This window comes from Lepidochelys olivacea (assembly GCF_965140295.1).
Source record: "Lepidochelys olivacea isolate rLepOli2 genome assembly, chromosome: 21".
NCBI lineage: Eukaryota > Metazoa > Chordata > Testudines > Cheloniidae > Lepidochelys > Lepidochelys olivacea.
In genome coordinates, this window is record NC_140431.1 from 3471963 (window position 1) to 3490153 (window position 18191).

The following is an 18191-nucleotide window of genomic DNA, read 5'->3' on the forward strand; positions in this document are numbered from 1 at the left end:
TGGATTTCTGAGAATGCCATCTGTCTGTACTTTCATCTGTTAATCATGCTTCATCTTGAAGTTTCTCAGTGGTTGATGCTAGGGATCTGTTAGGACAAATCTGTCTATGCCAAATTGAGAAAAAGAGCGAAGGTTCAAATTTCTACAAGAGAGAGTACAACAGAAGAATATTTGAAAACATGCCAAGAACTTGACTGCCTACACCTAATTTGCTTATAATAATATTTTTTTCTTTAAAGGTTTTTTTTGTAAAACAAGGATCTTGAAGTGCAGGTCCACTTTGAAAAGAGACTGTATAAATGGCAGGACTGGGGCTCTTTCTCTCTATTTCTCAATAATGCACAGTTCAGGATACAGACCATATCTTCATGTATGTCTATCTTGTACCTGCCCCAATGGGACCCCAACCCTGACTGCAGCCTCTGGCCACACTTGTAATACATTAAATAATCATGTACGTACTGTTTATTAGTGAGGGGACATGCTTCCCTCCTAACTGCTAGCCCTGCAATCTCATTGTAGGATCTGGGTCAAACTTGTCTGCTTGTTCACCATCATTAGTAATAAAGATTCTGCAGAACCCAGTTCTCCCCTGTTGGTCACATGTGTGCAGTCCCACCGTTTTAGCTAATGCCCTTAGAGGCTGCATCTACTCCAGGCTATTTTCTTATCGTCTCCCACTGGTGCTACCAGTTGTTCGGCTTCACCAGCAGCAGCTGAGTTGGTGCAGTCTCCCAGCATTGTAAACACTCTGTCCTCCAACCATGCCCAGACCAGGCCTTGAGGGCAGCGGTGAAAACACCAGCCCCCGCCAGCACCTTTTCTCACTATGAAATTCTCACTCGTGTATTCAGGGTCTTTGTCGCCTGTGAAACCCTGTTGTGTTTTCCCAGGCAGAATTTGGCTCTGAAATTGTAATATAGCTAACAATTTTGTGGATGATGCAGGAGCCAGGCTACACTCCAGTTACCTCTCCTTGTAGCAATGCTGGTTCCTACAGGGCTCACAGGAACAGTGAAATCTTAATTAGGGCTTGTCTACACAGGAAAGTTGACTCAAGCAAAGTAACTATACTGGAATAAAGTTACTTTTGTTCCATAACAGAGTGTCCAGACAGGGCATTATATTGGCATAGCTATAGCAGAATAATTATACCGCTATCATTTTCCTGGGCAGACAAGCACCTACTTCCAGCAGAGCAGCTGGGCTGCAAGCAGGCCCTTTTTAAGATCACTTTACAAAAGTAAGTTCCCCCCTCTGAGAAAACTGAAGTGCACAGAGGAGAAGGAAGGCACGATGGACTTGCCCAGAGTCCCCTCGACTCCAAGCCAGGAGTAGAATCCAAGGCCCAGATTCTTACCCCTGGGATAAAACACACTTGGCCACAGCCCCAGGGCGCCAGCCGCTCTGGATCCAGTCCATGCAGAGACCCCATGTGTGGGGTGCGCCGCCCCCCAGCACCCTGCAGGTGGGGCCTGGACACAGGAGCTGACCCACTGAATGGCCCCCCCACTGCCCCCCCAGCTCTCACTGCTCCCGCCCCCGCCCAGAGCGGCCGGCCCTCCCCAGCGCGGCTCCGGGGGCGGGGCGGGCCGCGGCTGCGCCCGGCTGCACCTGGCCAGGTGAGGGAAGGGGAAGGGCGGGGCCGAGCTGGGGCAGCGCCGGAGCCGGCTGCGCGGTGAGTGAGCGAGAGTCCGGCCGCGGGGCCTCCCACCTGCCCCCTCCCGACGGCCCCCAAGCGCCCCCCAGTCTGCCCCCGCCCCGTACTCCCTGCCCCCCCCGCTCCCTGACTCCCCCCAAGTGCCCCTCAGTCTCCCCCCCCCGGTACTCCCGGCCCCCCAGCCTCTCCCGTGCCCCTGCCCCCCCCGTTCCCTGACACCCCCCAAGCACCCCCCAGTCTGCCCCCGCCCCGTACTCCCTGCCCCCCCCCCCGCTCCCTGACTCCCCCCAAGTGCCCCTCAGTCCCCCCCCCGGTAATCCCGGCCCCCCAGCCCCCTCCCGTGCCCCTGCCCCCCCCCGGTACTCCCGGCCCCCCAGCCCCCTCCCGTGCCTCTAACCCCCCGGTACTCCCTGCTCCCCAGCCCCCTCCCTGACTCCCCCCAAGTGCCCCCCAGCCCTCTCCCGTGCCCCTATCCCCCCGGTGCTCCCTGCCCCCCCCGCTCCCTGACTCCCCCCAAGTGCCCCTCAGTCCCCCCCCCGGTAATCCCGGCCCCCCTGCCCCCCCCCGGTACTCCCGGCCCCCCAGCCCCCTCCCGTGCCTCTAACCCCCCGGTACTCCCTGCTCCCCAGCCCCCTCCCTGACTCCCCCCAAGTGCCCCTCAGTCCCCCCCCCGGTACTCCCGGCCCCCCTGCCCCCCCCCGGTACTCCCGGCCCCCCAGCCCCCTCCCGTGCCTCTAACCCCCCGGTACTCCCTGCTCCCCAGCCCCCTCCCTGACTCCCCCCAAGTGCCCCTCAGTCTCCCCCTCCCCGGTAATCCCGGCCCCCCAGCCTTCCCGTGCCCCTATCCCCCTGGTACTCCCTGCTCCCTAGCCCCCTCCGTGACTCCCCCCAAGTGCCCCTCAGTCTCCCCCCCCCGGTAATCCCGGCCCCCCAGCCCCGTCCCATGCCCCTATCCCCCCGGTACTCCCTGCCCCCTTCCAACCGCCCCCTGACTCCCCCCAAGTGCCCCTCAGTCTCCCCCTCTGGTACTCCCGGCCCCCCAGCCCCCTCCCGTGCCCCTATCCCCTCGGTACTCCCTGCCCCCCCTGCTCCCTGACTCCCCCCAAGTGCCCCTCAGTCTCCCCCTCTGGTACTCCCGGCCTCCCGGCCCCCTCCCCTGCCTCTAACCCCCTGGTACTCCCTGCCCCCCCCACTCCTGACTCCCCCCAAGTGCCTCTCAGTCTCCCCCCAGTACTCCCAGCCCTCTCCCGTGCCCCTATCTCCCCGGTACTCCCTGCCCCCTCTCCACCGCTCCCTGACTCCCCCCAAGTGCCCCTAAGTCTCCCCCTCCGATACTCCCTGCCCCCCAGCCCCCTCCTGTGCCTCTAACCCCCTGGTACTCCCTGCCCCCCAGCCCCCTCCTGTGCCTCTAACCCCCTGGTACTCCCTGCTCCCCAGCCCCCTCCCGTGCCCCTATCCCCCCGGTACTCCCTGTCCCCTCCCTACTGCCCCCTGACTCCCCCCAAGTGCCCCTCAGTCTCCCCCCCCAGTACTCCCGGCCCCCCAGCCCCCTCCCGTGCCCCTAACCCCCCGGTACTCCATGCCCCCTCCCTACCGCTCCCTGACTCCCCCCAAGTGCCCCTCAGTCTCCCCCCCAGGTACTCCCTGCCCCCCAGTGCCCCTAAACCCCTTCCCCCCCTCCCTGGTACTCCCTGACTCCTTTGCCCCCCCAGCGCCGCCCCACCCTTATTGTCCCATGGCTCCTCCCCTCAGGCTCCTTCCCTTCCCACTCACTCCTTCCTACTCCTCAGCCTCCTGTCTCATCCCACCTGCCCATGCCCGTTCCCACTCCTCAGCTCCATGCCCCCCAGTCTGCCCTTCTCCCCCCCACCCATCCCTTCCTATCCCTCAGCCTCCTACCTCTTCCCACCACCCCTATGGATCCTTCCCATCCCAGCCAGCCCCCACCCTATGGCCTACACCCACCACTATCTGCCCCGGGGATGACTTCTATGCCTCAGGGGAAGCCCTGAGGGAAAAAGGTTTAATGCTGAGCTAGACTAGGAAAAGAACTAGGACTAGACTAGGAAAAGACCAGGACTAGACTTTGTCCAGACTAGGAAAAGAAGGCGTGTTTTTTCAACTGAGCTGGATTAGCCCAGTTCATATCTCCTGTAAACACTAGTGCAGACAGTTTAACATGTCTAGACTGATTCCAGCAGGTTGAATGATAGTCTTGGCAGTAGGGTGATCACCTGGCTGGTATTTGACCAGCCTGGCCGGGTTATTTTTATGGTGAAGTCAACCTGTATCTATGCTGGTGTTAAACTAACTTGATTGTTGAAAGCACAGTTTTTCCTAGCCTATAAAAAGCCTTGGGTCACTTACCACTGCGTGTAGTAGACCCCTCTTGCCTTAGTCTATGGGTGGGCCATGGAAAGCCTTGGGACTAGTCTACATGTAGAAATTGATCAGCATAGCTATATGGTGGTCAGTTTCCTGAAGTAGACAAGGCCTTAGCTATGTGGGGATTCCCATAGAGAGAAAAGACAATGGCCATCTCTCATCTAGTGTCTTGTCTCTGAAGACTGACCTACACTAGGAAAATGTTGTTCCATCGATGTTTGACCACTGGCATTTTAAGCACTGTTATCCTAACCATATTTATCCATTGGGTGTTTATAAAACTAGTGGCAGCCTGCTTCGCAATTTGGCTAATTGTAGTGGAGCTGCACCAGTGTTAGCAATGGTAGGAAACTGCTGCTGAGTTTCCTTAGTGTAGACAAGATCTGAATGATCATATCCACTCAGCGGTGCAGAGAAAAAGTACAGCACTCCAGTGATGTACCTTACTGTGCTTTGCTGTCCCTTGTTGGGAAGTTTCTTCCCCTAATATGCTTGGAAAAGCTATAAGGGAGAGCATGAGACCCTGGGGTAGGAATGACTGTACCCAACTAATCCAATTTACTTTTCATGATTTGCTGTCGGTGTAATTGTGGCATCTCTTGGCTTAGGCAATGAGAAGTGAGTCAGTTTCATTTCTGTTTAAAGGTAGTTTTCAGTTCAGTTTTTGCAACACAAACATTGCAGCTGGGGAATATAGTGTGAACTGAGGCATATAGGTAGGACAACATCGATACCCAACCCAGAAAGCCTCATGTATCGATAGCATAAGGTAGCCAACCCTCCAGGATTGTTCTGGAGTCCCCAGGAATTAAAAATTAATCATAATTCGAGAGTATGTTATGTGATGAAACCTCTAGGAATACATCCAGTCAAAATTGGCAACCCTAGGATGGCAGCCTTTTCTACCCTTAACAGTAAAATGGACCAAGCTACATCCTTCGGGTGTGAAAACTTATGTATTGGGTGTATAAATCTTAAAATTAACTGTACTTGAAATGGCTGTAGGGCTATATCTTCATTGCAGAGTTAACTTGAGTTATCTATACTTGAATTAGCCTAGCTCAAGTGAGAGCAGAATAACACTTGAGCTGTGTGGAGCGATTGGATGAGCAGCCCAGAGTTGTACTAACTCGGCAGTAGCCTGCCTGTACCTCCTAATGGGCTAGTCATAACTCAAGTTACAGACACTACCACGCTTGAGTTAAGGGGTTTTGTGTACGGATGGGAATAGTTAGGAGCGAACACACACTTTTAACTTTACATTGAGGGTTTTTTTGTTATACTGGAAATTCACTAGGAGATTCCTTTTTGTCCTTTTCACCAGTGGATTCTGTATCTGTTTTAATAGTGTGTGGCAAGCCGGAGTGTGAATCTACAGCGCACCCGCCTGCTGTGTGCTTATGTCTCATGTGGTCACTGCTACAATTCAGTGAAAGTCTTGGAGTGTGCCACATAGTATGTTAGTGCAAGGCAGTCTGGTGTGCTGTAGGTTTGCGCCACGGCTGGCTGCACGCTAATGTAATAAGCCCTTAGTCCGAAATAGACAGAATTTGGTGACCTTATAGGGATGCAACAAAATGTTTGTTTGTTTACATTTTTTTGAGAGAGCTCAAGATATGCTTTCCCGAGCAATAAAGGAACAGAAAGGAGCTTTTGTAGGTGGATAGTTGAGTTCCTGTTGACATTCTTTTATGCTGTTGGGATACTATTTTATTAACAATGGTGCGTTAGGGCGTCTAAAGTCTTGAATAGGCATCTTTTAACCTATTTCTTAAATCTAAATTAAATAAACAGCATTTTGTAACAGGATCTGAATGTTTTTCCCACTTAATAAATAAAACAAACTCTATTCTGGTTACAGATTAACTCTTTCTGTATCACGTGCCTTGGAATTGGACCTGCAGGTATTTCTACAAATACATTGATGTATTTGGTCTTATAGTAGCTTCTTTAAAGCTTTTTGCACCTATGCTGAAATCATATTTTGTAATTTTTACATTAATAATCCTCAGTAGATTGTGAGAGATTCATATATCTTCTATAACTATTCTTGATTAAGAAAAATATTTGCATTGTAAGATTTATACACCCAGTACGTAAGTCCTTTTGGACCAAGGTTTTGTATGCTAAAAATCAGGCCAGATAAAAATAGTTACAAGGAAGAGTTTTAAACCACTCAAAAAATGAAAACTTTAAACATGTACATGTAATTTAAGCCTCTTTTCAAGTAATTTGAGCCTGAAATTTAATATACTGTAAAATTATCTGAAGAACACTCTCTATATTCTAAATATCTTGAATTTTTTATAGTGTTAATCTTGATCACATGCAATTTTCATGTGATGTTTTAAACTATTTTTCACCTTGTCTGGTTGTTTACTTGATTCATTTCAAACTGAGAGTACATGTTAGATTGTTTCAGTTTTACTTTTCGTTCGACATCTGGTTCTCATACACTGATAAAATACTGCAATGTTTAAGTTGCAAACACAGTGGATGAGTATTTATTTAAATCTCAACAAACGTTCAGTTGATTTTTAAAAAGAGGAGTTATTTCTGTTAACAAGTTTAATAAAACTTTTTATCAAAAAATCTGAACTTGGGAACAAGGGTTCCTTTAAACATGAATAAATCTTTGCTGTCCATTTCCTTTGACAGCTCTCTTGTAACCAAACTAAAAACGTAGTGCTTAGTGTAGTTTGGCATATTGAATAACGAGAGAGAGAGAGAGCTGTGTCCTTCACAAATACCTGTAAGATTTGAACTACAGATGACTTTCATGGCTGTTTGGAATACACCATGTAGATGTGCAACTACTTTCAAATTAAATCTGCGTTTGTTATCCTTCACTACAAAACGGACTCACTTGAGACTATGCTGCAATTGCTGGATTTTGGGGGCGGTGGGGGGCGCCCGCTGCGGCATGTTTTTACGTCAGTTGAGGAGGGAAAAGAATATTGTAATCGTGGGATAATCTGATCAGGTAGTTCAATTGGAAGTATTTGAAGAGTTTTTTAAACTCTAATATCTTTTCTTCCACTGTTTGTTTTTAGCTTTATCTCTTGCATAACAAGCTTTGTGGCATCTAAAACAACATTCTGATTGGGTTTTATCCTTCACTTTGCTCAATTATTAACACAAATCATACACCAACTTCTAATGCAGAAGGCTTCTGCTTTTACAAAGATTTAACCCAGACTGTTTTAAACCGTTTGCAAACATTAAGGCCTTTTTTAGTGACAGATTAGTAACTGTTTCTCATAGAATATAATCTGGCTAAATCTAATAGCTATTACATATTTAGACATGCTTTCAAATAAGTATAGAAGAACGACAATTAATTAACCATCACATATGATATTCCTAATTCAGTTTCTATTGCTCAGTTTCAAGAAACTGTGCTTACTTTATTAGTGAATAAGAGACTCAGGTAATTCTTGGTGGTTTTCCTACTGACTGTTTTTTTTTCTTTCTGTAGATAATGGCATTACATCCACGCAGAGTTCGTTTGAAACCCTGGCTAGTAGCCCAGGTAGATAGTGGCATGTATCCAAACCTCGTATGGCTTAATCGGGAAGCAAAGCGATTTCAGATCCCCTGGAAGCATGCAACTCGACACAGTCCTCAGCATGAAGAGGAGAACACCATCTTTAAGGTGGGGGAGGGAGGGCACCCCCCCGCTAATTTTGTTACACTGCTTTTCCTCTTACTTCTAAGCAGTTTGAATCTTGTTTTATTTCTTTTTTCTGCATGAACTGTTAAAAACAAATGCTTTGTGATGATTTATTCTCTTGCTACCTACCATTTGTAAGTCAGACCAGAAACTTGCAGATTACACCACAAGCCTTTGTATTTAATTTCTTACACAAACTGAACACACTTCTTTGCTGCCTATAACTGTGAATTCCAACCCATAAGCAACAGCTCTAGGCTGGAGACAAAGTGTTAAGAGTTGTTTGGAATAATTATTGTGTGATCATTCTAGTAATAATTTGTAGCCACATTTTGCCCACTAAATGCATCCAGTTCCTTTGACTTCAGAAGGAATGTTGCATGCATCTGAATGCAAAATTTGGCATTTAGTTGGGAGAGAGAATTGTTAAAGGCGTCACTGTACTCATTCGTGTTTCTTTCAAACTACCAGCCTAATTCCATATTGTAGAAGACTTCCTAGTTACTGCTGACTTTTAACAGGTTTGTTTCCTCTAATAGCTACCTTGCCTGGAAAGTGGCTGGCTTGTTCCGAATATTTAATGGAAAACTTTCATTTAAATTAATATTTCCTCTGTGCAGAATTTGACCTGAAATCAGAATACAGAATAAATTTGGAGTGAACAAATTCAAGTGTGCCTCCCTTTTCTGATATCCACTATGGTCTCATGTGGAATCACAGAATTTGTCTGCAATGTGTGGCTGGATGCTACTGTTACACAGGCAGAATTTGTGTAACCGTAGCATCCAGCCACATGCTGCAGACCACTTACTAAGGCAGAGTTTAGGGCTGTTAAAAAGAAAACAAGCATCTTGGCTAGTGCTTTTTCCTCCTATTTGAGCCAGCTTGTTCTAACCCAACAAACTGTGGCTCAAATTTTCAAAAGTGATTAGTGATTTTTGGGTGTCCAACCTGAGAGATCTAGAAGGGGCCTGATTTTGAGAGCGTGCTGATGACCAGCACCATGTAAATCAGGCTTCCTTAAGGTGTTTGAGGTTGGGCACGTAAAATCACTCGTCACTCATAAAAATTTGAGGCTTTTTTGTGTTAGGGGAGAAAGATAATGTGCAGGGGAACAAAGGTACTTTAATTGTTAGCTGCTCTAAGAAGTGTTGTAGCTTAGAAGATTTCTTGTAAAAGACAACAGTTTTTTATAATGTATTTGTTTGGAAACCTGACACAATTCAAAATCGGCATAACAGGACTCATATGAACACTGTGTACTTTGCCCCCAGGCATGGGCTGTGGAAACAGGGAAATACCAGGAAGGAGTTGATGATCCAGACCCTGCAAAATGGAAAGCACAGCTCCGATGCGCTCTTAACAAAAGCCGGGAGTTCAACCTGATGTATGATGGCACGAAAGAGGTGCCCATGAATCCTGTTAAAATTTATGAAGTGTGTGATATTCCACAGTCTCAGGGATCAATCATTAACCCAGGTGAGGAAAAGGGTGACACAGTGCTAGTTACTAAGCAGGCATCAGTCCAATACATGGGCCTTGTTCCCCTGATGTATTAACTCTTCAGCTACCTCTGCAAACAAAGTGGCAAACATTGTTGACGGTGGCGTGGTCCATGATGACTAATCAAACTAAAGGATTTAGATCCACATTCATCCCTGGCGTAACTTTGCTGAAATTAATGGAGTTATACTAGGTGAACTTAGCCCCTTACAGAGGAACATAAGAGTGGCCATATTGGGTCAGACCACTGGTCCATCTTGCCCAGTATACTGTGTTATGAAAGTGGCTGCTGCCAGATACTTCAGAGTGAGTAGACAGAACAGAGCAATAATTGAGTAATCCATCCTCTGTTGTCCAGTCCCAGCTTCTGGCAGTCAGAGGTTTAGGGACACCCAGAGCATATGTTTGTCTCTGACCGTCTTGGCTAATAGCCATTGATGGATCGCTCCTCTATGAACTTACTAATTCTTTTTTGAACGCAGTTATATTTCTGGCCTTATATATATAAGTATTTCCTTATATTAGTTTTTAAACCTGCCGCCTACCCTTGGTTCTTGTGTTATGTGAAGGTGTAAATAACACTTCTTTATTTACTTTTGGCACACCATTCAGGGTTTTATAGACTTCTATCATATCTCCTCTTAATTGGGACATTTCAGCTTAGAAAAGAGACAATCTTTTTAATTTCTTCTCCTATGAAAGTTGTTCCATACCCCTAATGGTTTTTGTTGCCCTTCTCTGTACTTTTCCCAGTTCTAATATATCTTTGAGATGGTGTGATCACAGAGCTGTACGCAGTATTCAAGGTGTGGGCCCTTATTTCCTACTATATTAAATGTTGTACAGTCATTGGTTATACTTTTCAGTCTGCATCTTACCTCTTTAGCATACATGATTTTAATACATAGTATGTATAACTCTTCTCAGGGTTGTGCATAAGGTGGGCCAAGCAGGGACGTCCCCCCCGCCATAACCAGCGGGGAACAGAACTCCTATGACCACAGGGGCTTGGGGGAGGGGGAGGCGAGCTCCTCCAGTCGCTCGGTGTGTGTGTGTGTGTGTCAGAGCTCCTGGGGCTGCAGGGGTGGGGAGCTGGCCAAAGATGACGGATGGTGCCCTTCCAAAAGCCTCAATTTTTTTATTCCTGTGCACGCCCCTGACTCTTCTCACGTTGGTAAAGCATGCAAGTTAACATCTGATACTCCACAAAACTAGTTTCTAATTTACAGTATTTACCAGTAAGTGCACTACAGTGGAGGATTGTTAGATTCACCTCCTTGGGGGGAGGTGAATGCTGTGAGCAGTACCCTTTTGGCCGATGAAAAATGTCACAATTGAGAAATAAAAGGAAATTGGTCAGAGCCTGACAATTGGCCACTATCTTCGCTGTGTGCTGCTGACCTATGAAACCATTCAAGGTAAATGGAATAAAACTGAAAGGGAGAAACTAAATTCACATTGGGCAAAACTCAACACTTCCATTGAATTTGACCAGTAATGAATTTTGCTCAGTGTCTTGAAACTAAACTTTGACTTAAGTTTGTAACTGAAACTGACCTCTTTGTTATTCAACAAGTGCATCTGTTGGCCCTGTACTGCAGTGGAAGGGGGAATTGATGTTCTATGTCTTTTTTTTTTTTTTTTCTTCTCAGTAGTCAATGAGGTTCGGTACTGCTTGCTAACCCCATACTGTATGGTTATGTACAGGCTCCACCGGCTCTGCTCCATGGGATGAGAAAGATAATGACCTTGATGATGAGGAGGAAGAGGAACTGAATCCATCTCAGCATGTTCCCATACAGGACACCTTTCCATTTCTTAATATCAATGGTTAGTAGAATGGGATATAGTGTGTCAATGAAGTGATGGACTTGTAAATCAATGTATGTAACTAGCATTTTAATTTAGTTGGCTATTTACTAATCAGTACTATGATAGAGGGGCAGTGTGGCCTCATACATAAAGCACTGGATTGGGGCTTGAAAGAACTGAGTTCTGTTCCTGGATGATCCGGGGCAAGTGACTTTACCTCTCTCTGCCTTAGTTTCCCTATCTCTAAAACAGGGATGATGATCCTGATCATCTTTGAAAAGCACTCTGAGATCTCTGGATCAAAAGCACTACATAAGAGCTAGGTGGTATTATTATTGAAGCAGACTTTTATAACTCTATCAGAAAACGAGAGGGAGTGGTTAAAAATAACTTCTGAAAGTTTTCTTCTCAGACCACCTTATTCTTAACTTCTTGCCTTGTAAAGAAATCTATTAACACACCAGTATTATATCCCACATTGACAAATGTGTTCTTTCTCTACTTCAGTTTACATCTATAGCAAACTTGATTCCTCTAATAAGCTTTATTAAAAGAAAATTTCTGCTGTGAACTAAAAAGCAAAGGGATGCACTATTCTGTATGTCAAATCAAAATATCCTGTAATAATGGAGATTTCTTAAATAGCTGCTGTTGGTATATTTTTATGCAGCTAGGTTTGGGTTTGGCAGATTTTAACTGTAATGTTGCCTCAGCACTTAAATGCACTTTTTTTATTAGTTTCCGAAGGGTCAGAGCTGGTGTTTAAAATTTTCTAGACAATCTGGTTAGACGAGATGCAGTGAAGCTGTCCCTTTTCCAGTCTCTAAACCTTTGACTTGAGCTCTTTTTATGGCAGATTGCTAGTTTTTAACTAAACTAAAGACATTTCATGTGTTAGGACAGTGATACTAGTACTTAGCTGTCATAATAGTGCTCCTAGAGAGTGACTGAAGTTTGCCATCTCGTAGCTGTTTGAACCTGTATGCATTGAGATCATTCAGTGCAGTTCTCAGTTAGTGTGGTCATTCTATATTGCCTATCCACTGACGCTCTTTAGCCGTCTCAGTCTGACTCTGCCTGGGTACTTAACTCCCTTCCAGTCGATGAAGATGTTTGCTTCAGGTCAGGTGGAAGCACGCTGGTAGTGTTGGGGAGAAGTGGTGTAAGAGAACTCATTGTTCATGTGTTACCAGCTCTGTGATTAGAGGGTGGAATGCCAAACAGCTGCACCAGTTTTGCCTTACAGCAGCTTCTGAACTTAACAGAATAATTTGGGACCAAGGGAATGAGAGCAGATGTTCCTATTCATGCCTCTATCCCTCTATATTTGACACGATGGAAAGCCAATGACAGCACTTTCAATCAATTCTGCGCCACAGTTCTGTCTAGATAAATTAGCCATGTTAATAAAAATGCAGTCATTACTGGACCAAATAAATGTTTAGTTTTTAAACTATTTATTTATTTACTTAGGAAGATAAGTTTACAAATCCTTGCTATGTAAATATTAGAACAAAACACTCATTAAAACAGCTAGCTTTTGTTTAAAGGCATTATACAGGAATACAACGATCAGATCTTTCTACTAACAGGGGGCTACCATATTAAAGAGTGAGCATCATTATAGCACCTATAATATGTTTCTAATGACTTTATTAAATAGAGTGAAATCTCTGCATATGCATATTTAACAGACCAGGCATGTCTGTCAAATGCTAATATTAAAAAAAAAAAATGGTCTGCTGTGCTAGTTTTTTGCAGGTGAATGTAATTTGTCAAAATTTTTAGTGTTTTTTGTTTGTTTTTTTAAAATATACTTGTTCTCAAACTTACTTGATTCTTCTGTATAGATTCCCCGATGGGGCCAGCCAGTGCGGGAAACTGCAGCCCTGAAGCGGTGTGGCCAAAGAATGAACCTCTAGATATGGAGATGCCTCCATCTGCTCTGCAGCATGACTTCTTCAGCTCTCCGGAGCTCTGGATTAGCTCTCTTCCTAGTAAGTGTATCTGTGGATTTCTCGTGCATCTGTCACTGCGGCTAAAACTGTCTGTTTTACTTTACTGTTACTGCATTTTGACTTCTTACACTTCTGCACATTAGATAACTGTACGTATTTAGAATATACTTCATCAGGTCTAATTTATATTGCAATGTTTTTCCTGTAATAACGTCTACCGTGTTTTATCTGGTGCATGCCAAAGTCTTTACTGAACTGGAACAAAGTCATTCTAACAATTTATCTCTTAGTGACAGATCTAGAAATAAAGTTTGAGTATCGAGGAAAAGAGATTGGGCAGACAACGACTGTAAGCAACCCCCAGGGATGTAGACTCTTCTATGGAGAACTGGGCCCTATGCCAGACCAAGAAGAGCTGTTTGGACCTATTAGTTTGGAGCAAGTAAAGTTTCCAGGAACAGATCAAATCACCAACGAAAAGCAGAAGATCTTCACAAGTCGGCTACTAGATGTTATGGACAGGGGACTGATTCTGGAGGTCAGTGGCCATGCCATCTATGCCATTCGGCTCTGCCAGTGCAAGGTGTACTGGTCTGGACCATGTGCCCCTTCATCCATCGCACCAAACTTGATTGAGAGACAAAAGAAAGTCAAACTCTTCTGTCTGGAAACATTTCTAAGTGGTAAGTAACTTGAAATGCTAGGGAATAATGCTGAGTTCTGGCTTTTCAGCTGACAGCGTTATTCCAAATTGGCTGGAAGAGCCAGACTAGGCTCAGTCTTGATAGTCTTACTCCTCGTTTCAATGCCCACTGAAGTAAATGGGAGTCTTTCCAATGACTTCAGTGAGCTTTGGATTAGGCCCAAGGTGAGAAGGAAAAAGGGAACAGATATTGTCTTCTGCTAAACAACTAACTGGTTGTTTCATTCATTGAGCAGCATTGGTGGCTAGTGTAATTCCTGGAGAAGCTTCTATCCAGGAGAGCAAAAAAGCTCTGAGATGTGAGAGAAGTGATGCTAGAAGGGTAAACATTTTTCTCTGGAATAAAACTGGAGATTCTGAACAGGCTGCTTTGTAGTAAGCACTTGTATTCGGATGGTGGAGCAGGATATTGTACCACCATCAGAAACATAATTCCCCATTTGACGTTATCACACTGCTTCTTTTCTTAGAGCTGATTGCCCATCAGAAAGGACAGGTAGAAAAACAGCCACCTTATGAGATCTACTTCTGTTTTGGAGAAGAATGGCCTGATGGAAAACCTAGGGAGAGAAAGCTGATAGTGGTTCAGGTAAGGGAGCTCTGGCTCTGCAAAACAAACATCTGTTAGAACAAATGGATGAATCAAATACAGATTTCCTTAATACGTTTTCTCCATATCAGCATATGCAACAAAGTAGAACTTCTTTATGAGATAAGAAACCAGAACTGCAAGCTGGAGGATTTTTTTGGCTTTTAAATCAAAGTAAAATGGAATCCACTTACAGTGAAGTGGACTGTTTGAGTGTAAACTGCAGCTCAGGTGATAGTGAAACTGTTCTGTGGATAAAGAGTCTACCACTACAGAAGTGTCTTGGCATACCTGAGTGTTTGGAAACGTTACTATGCCACGTTTAGGTTATCCTCATGAGGCTAAAATAACTGCACTTTCTTTTAAACAGGTAATCCCAGTTGTAGCTCGGATGATTTATGAAATGTTTTCTGGTGACTTCACACGTTCCTTTGACAGCGGCAGTGTGCGGCTTCAGATCTCCACTCCTGACATTAAAGACAACATTGTTGCCCACCTGAAACAGCTATACCGTCTCCTGCAAACTCACCAAGAGGGCTGGCCAATGCAGGCATCAACTATGCATATTGCTCAGCCACTCCCAGCACAATGATGTATTTTCAGTCTCTGATTTAACTCTGCTCCACTCTCTGGTTTCTTATATGTACATAGAAAAGGATATTTTTAAATGGTGCCTTGCCCATATATAAATAAAACCTGTGTAAATCCTATATACAGATGGTCAAATTTCAACGGTATATGAAATTCACTTTTTTGAGAGAATAAAATGAAAGGCTTTGAAGCAGGGCCTTTAGTTACTTTTGATCTCAGGCTAGTTTGCTTAAGCAATCTATTATGTAATAAATCACAGGTTTTAACATCTTAAATATTTTTAAATAGCTAATGCTTACAGCCTTGTGTATAAAATAGTTGATCAATGTAAAAAACGGTTTTAATTATCAACTGTCAATGTGCATTTTATGCTCCATTAAAATTGCTTTGAGAAATAATGGATCAAGATTAAAATAGTTATTTTGAATTTTCTGTAGCAACAAGTGGCTGGCTGATGCTTCATCTACTATCATGCTTTAAATATTGATCCATAATAATTTCATTGATATGTACAGATGATTCAAGATTAAGGTTTTAACTTTACAGCCTTCAGACCAAGGTTCTGCCACAGCACATGGGGCTGGACTTGATGACTTCTCAAGGTCCATCTGAGCCCTACATTTCTGATTCTGTGATTTCATTTCAGAGAATGCTACCATGCAGGTCCTGGACTTTAATCTCTTATCTAACAGCCTAAATTTGGCCTCCAGGACCTCTCTTCTACCTTTCATTGTGTCATTGGTACCTACATGTACCACAACCACCTGCTCCTCTCCAGCACTGCACATAAGTCTGTTTACCTGTCTCGAGACGTCCTCAACCTTCAGACACGGCAGGTGGTTCTCCCATTCATCACAAACCGAACTACCTGTATTTCTGTATAAACTGCCTCATGCATAAATCGGAGGAAAGAGGCTAATAGGTGTAACTTTTTCATTATTCAGTTGCCTATTTCACTTCCTGACCGTAGTTGTGCTGCTCTCTTAAGTATTTCCAGCAGTTGACAAGAACGTCTGAGGAACAGTGGGGGGGGAATAAACAAGGGGAAATCGTTTTACTTTGTATAATGACACATCCACTCCCAGTCTTTATTCAAGCCGAAGTTAATTGTATCCAGTTTGCACATTAATTTCAATTCAGCAGTCTCTCGTTGGAGTCTGTTTTCGAAGTTTTTTTTGTTGAAGAATTGCCACTTTTAGGTCTGTAATCGAGTGACCAGAGAGATTGAAGTGTTCTCCGACTGGTTTTTGAATGTTATAATTCTTGACATCTGATTTGTGTCCATTTATTCTTGTATGCAGAGACTGTCGGGTTTGGCCAATGTACATGGCAGAGGGCCATTGCTGGCACATGATGGCATATATCACATTGGTAGATGTGCAGGTGAACGAGCAACCCCAGCTAATCATATAAACCATGCTGCAAAAAAAAAAAAAAAGACATTCTGCTTTCCCTATACCCAGCAAAAATAAGGTGCTATGATATGCACCCTAACAGGAAGCAAACAATGTTACAAATGATAACAAATTTACCCAAACCTTTACTGGGATATTTATAACATCCCTGCTGTACTATACTCATTGGTGAATGAGCTCCTGTTTACTGCAGTGTCAACCTCTGAGTCTACTAAAACTTACTGTAGGAAGTACTTTCCTTCTGATTTACTGTAACCCAAGAAAGCTGATGTCATTAAGCACCATAAAAACCTTGGGATGCTTCCAGAATACACAACGCCTACGGGCAAAACAGCAGTATATCTATTAGTGTACGAACTGGCATTTCAAAGTACATGGAACATGGCTTCCCTAAACTAATTGTGCCATAAGTAATAGATGGGCAAACCCAATCTGAGCAAAGCATGAACCAATCCCATGTTCGATCCAAATACTTTGAGGTTTGGAAATGCGTTTAATTTTTCTTCTTGCTTTTAGTTGCCTCTGTGCTGCTTGTTTCCAAAATAATACTGGGATGGGTACGTTTACAAAGGTTTAGCTTTTAGTATTTCTGAAGTACTTTTAGGTTACCTATTGTATCTAAGCTCCCACCTTAGGCTGTTGTCAGGTCTTCAGGATTTTTAAATGGGCAGTCTAGATAAAAATTGGAACCGCTGCCTGTTTTGAGGTTTACGTACCCTCACAAGCATGTGCTATAGTAAGTCTTCTGTCTCCTGAAAACAGGATGAGGGGGGCCGGCTAGAGCTTGCCTTCACAAGTGTATAAGAAAGGGAACTCCACTGCCTTCAGAGTAGCTGGTGTGGAGGCATCGTTTGCCTTCTAGTTTACAAGATCCCAAGCTACCAGAGGGGAAAGTGGGGTGATGTGATGTGGATTAGCCTTTTTTAAAGCCCTGCTACAGTGGTAGAGTTACAGTAGTGCAAGTCATGCCGGGGGCCACAAGCTACGGGGGCCTATGCAGCAGAGGGGGCCTAGGGTGGTAGATTTTGGGATCTCTGGTTGCACCAAAGGGTGGCTGAGGCGGTGACCGGTGAGGCTGGTGAGACCGTCCAGGGGAGGGGTTAGGCTGCTGACCAGGGCTCTGAGGAAGTCCTCTCACCCCATCTCCTGGGTAAGATGGTCACTGTGGCTCAAGCTTTTTGCAGCCCGGGGCTTTTCTGGGTGGCCCTGTCAGGTTTTCAGCCCCTGCCCCGGACTCTCACTGCTGCCGCCACTTTAAGAGCAAAGAGCTCACCTGGAAAGAGGTGGGAGGGTTCCTGAGGGCAAGGTTTGGGGGTGGGGTGGGCTGAGATGGGCTGCGGCCCTAAACCTATTCTTGCACCAGGCTCACTGGGGCTTTGTTATGCCCTGGCCCTGCTAACGGGGAAGGTTGCGCAGCAAGGTCCCCCTCTTGCGAAAGGAGTGTATCAGGGCGGGCCTCTGAGCTGCTGAGTGGGTGAACCTCCCAATAGCCTGCAGCAGGTGCTGCCCGCATTTTATCTCTGCGGGGTTTATCCCTGTAGCAGGGTGGGAGGCAGCAAGACAATGCTGAAAACGGGCCTCTCTGACCTACTGGGAATACCCAGCAGGAGAGGGCGAAAGGCCAGGCCCAGAGGAGAGGTTTGTGGAACCCCGCATAACTCGCCAAATAGGATACTCCAGCCTGCTGGCTGTGACACTCCAGTGGGCGCTTCTACCCACACAACCTTTCCAGCGAAAAATGTCCCTACCAGGAGTTTGGATGCTAGCTTGTGGGCTGTAGCTCACGCAAGCTGACGCTCAAATAAATGTGTTAGTCTCTAAGGTGCCACAAGGACTCCTGTTCTTTTAGCTTTACAGGGTGCTTCGGCCGGTGCTGGTTCAGTACTTGGCTTTAGTCTCTGA

The 18191-nt window shown here is 45.2% G+C and overlaps 1 protein-coding gene across 2 annotated transcripts; it reads left to right on the top strand.

Moving 5' to 3' along the window:
* The first annotated feature begins 1606 nt into the window (after nt 1–1606).
* Nucleotides 1607–15192, top strand: IRF6 (interferon regulatory factor 6). Of its 2 annotated transcripts, XM_084610939.1 has the most exons (9): nt 1639–1678; nt 5907–5949; nt 7524–7700; nt 8993–9197; nt 10929–11051; nt 12884–13030; nt 13282–13674; nt 14165–14283; nt 14654–15192. In XM_084610939.1, the coding sequence occupies exons 3-9, from the start codon at nt 7527–7529 to the stop codon at nt 14873–14875; spliced, it is 1383 nt and encodes a 460-aa protein (XP_084467065.1). In that variant the 5' UTR covers nt 1639–1678; nt 5907–5949; nt 7524–7526; the 3' UTR covers nt 14876–15192. The 2 variants fall into 2 exon arrangements, with proteins under 2 accessions (XP_084467066.1, XP_084467065.1); XM_084610940.1 differs by lacking the exon at nt 5907–5949 and having other exon boundaries at nt 1607–1678.
* The last annotated feature ends 2999 nt before the right edge of the window (nt 15193–18191 follow it).

Excerpts from the sequence above, each read along its gene's own strand:
- IRF6 (XM_084610940.1), top strand. The coding sequence starts at position 7,527 with ATGGCATTACATCCACGCAGAGTTCGTTTGAAACCCTGGCTAGTAGCC. Across the intron at positions 11,052-12,883 it reads TCCATTTCTTAATATCAATG|ATTCCCCGATGGGGCCAGCC; the intron begins GTTAGTAGAATG and ends TCTTCTGTATAG. Across the intron at positions 13,031-13,281 it reads CTGGATTAGCTCTCTTCCTA|TGACAGATCTAGAAATAAAG; the intron begins GTAAGTGTATCT and ends TTTATCTCTTAG.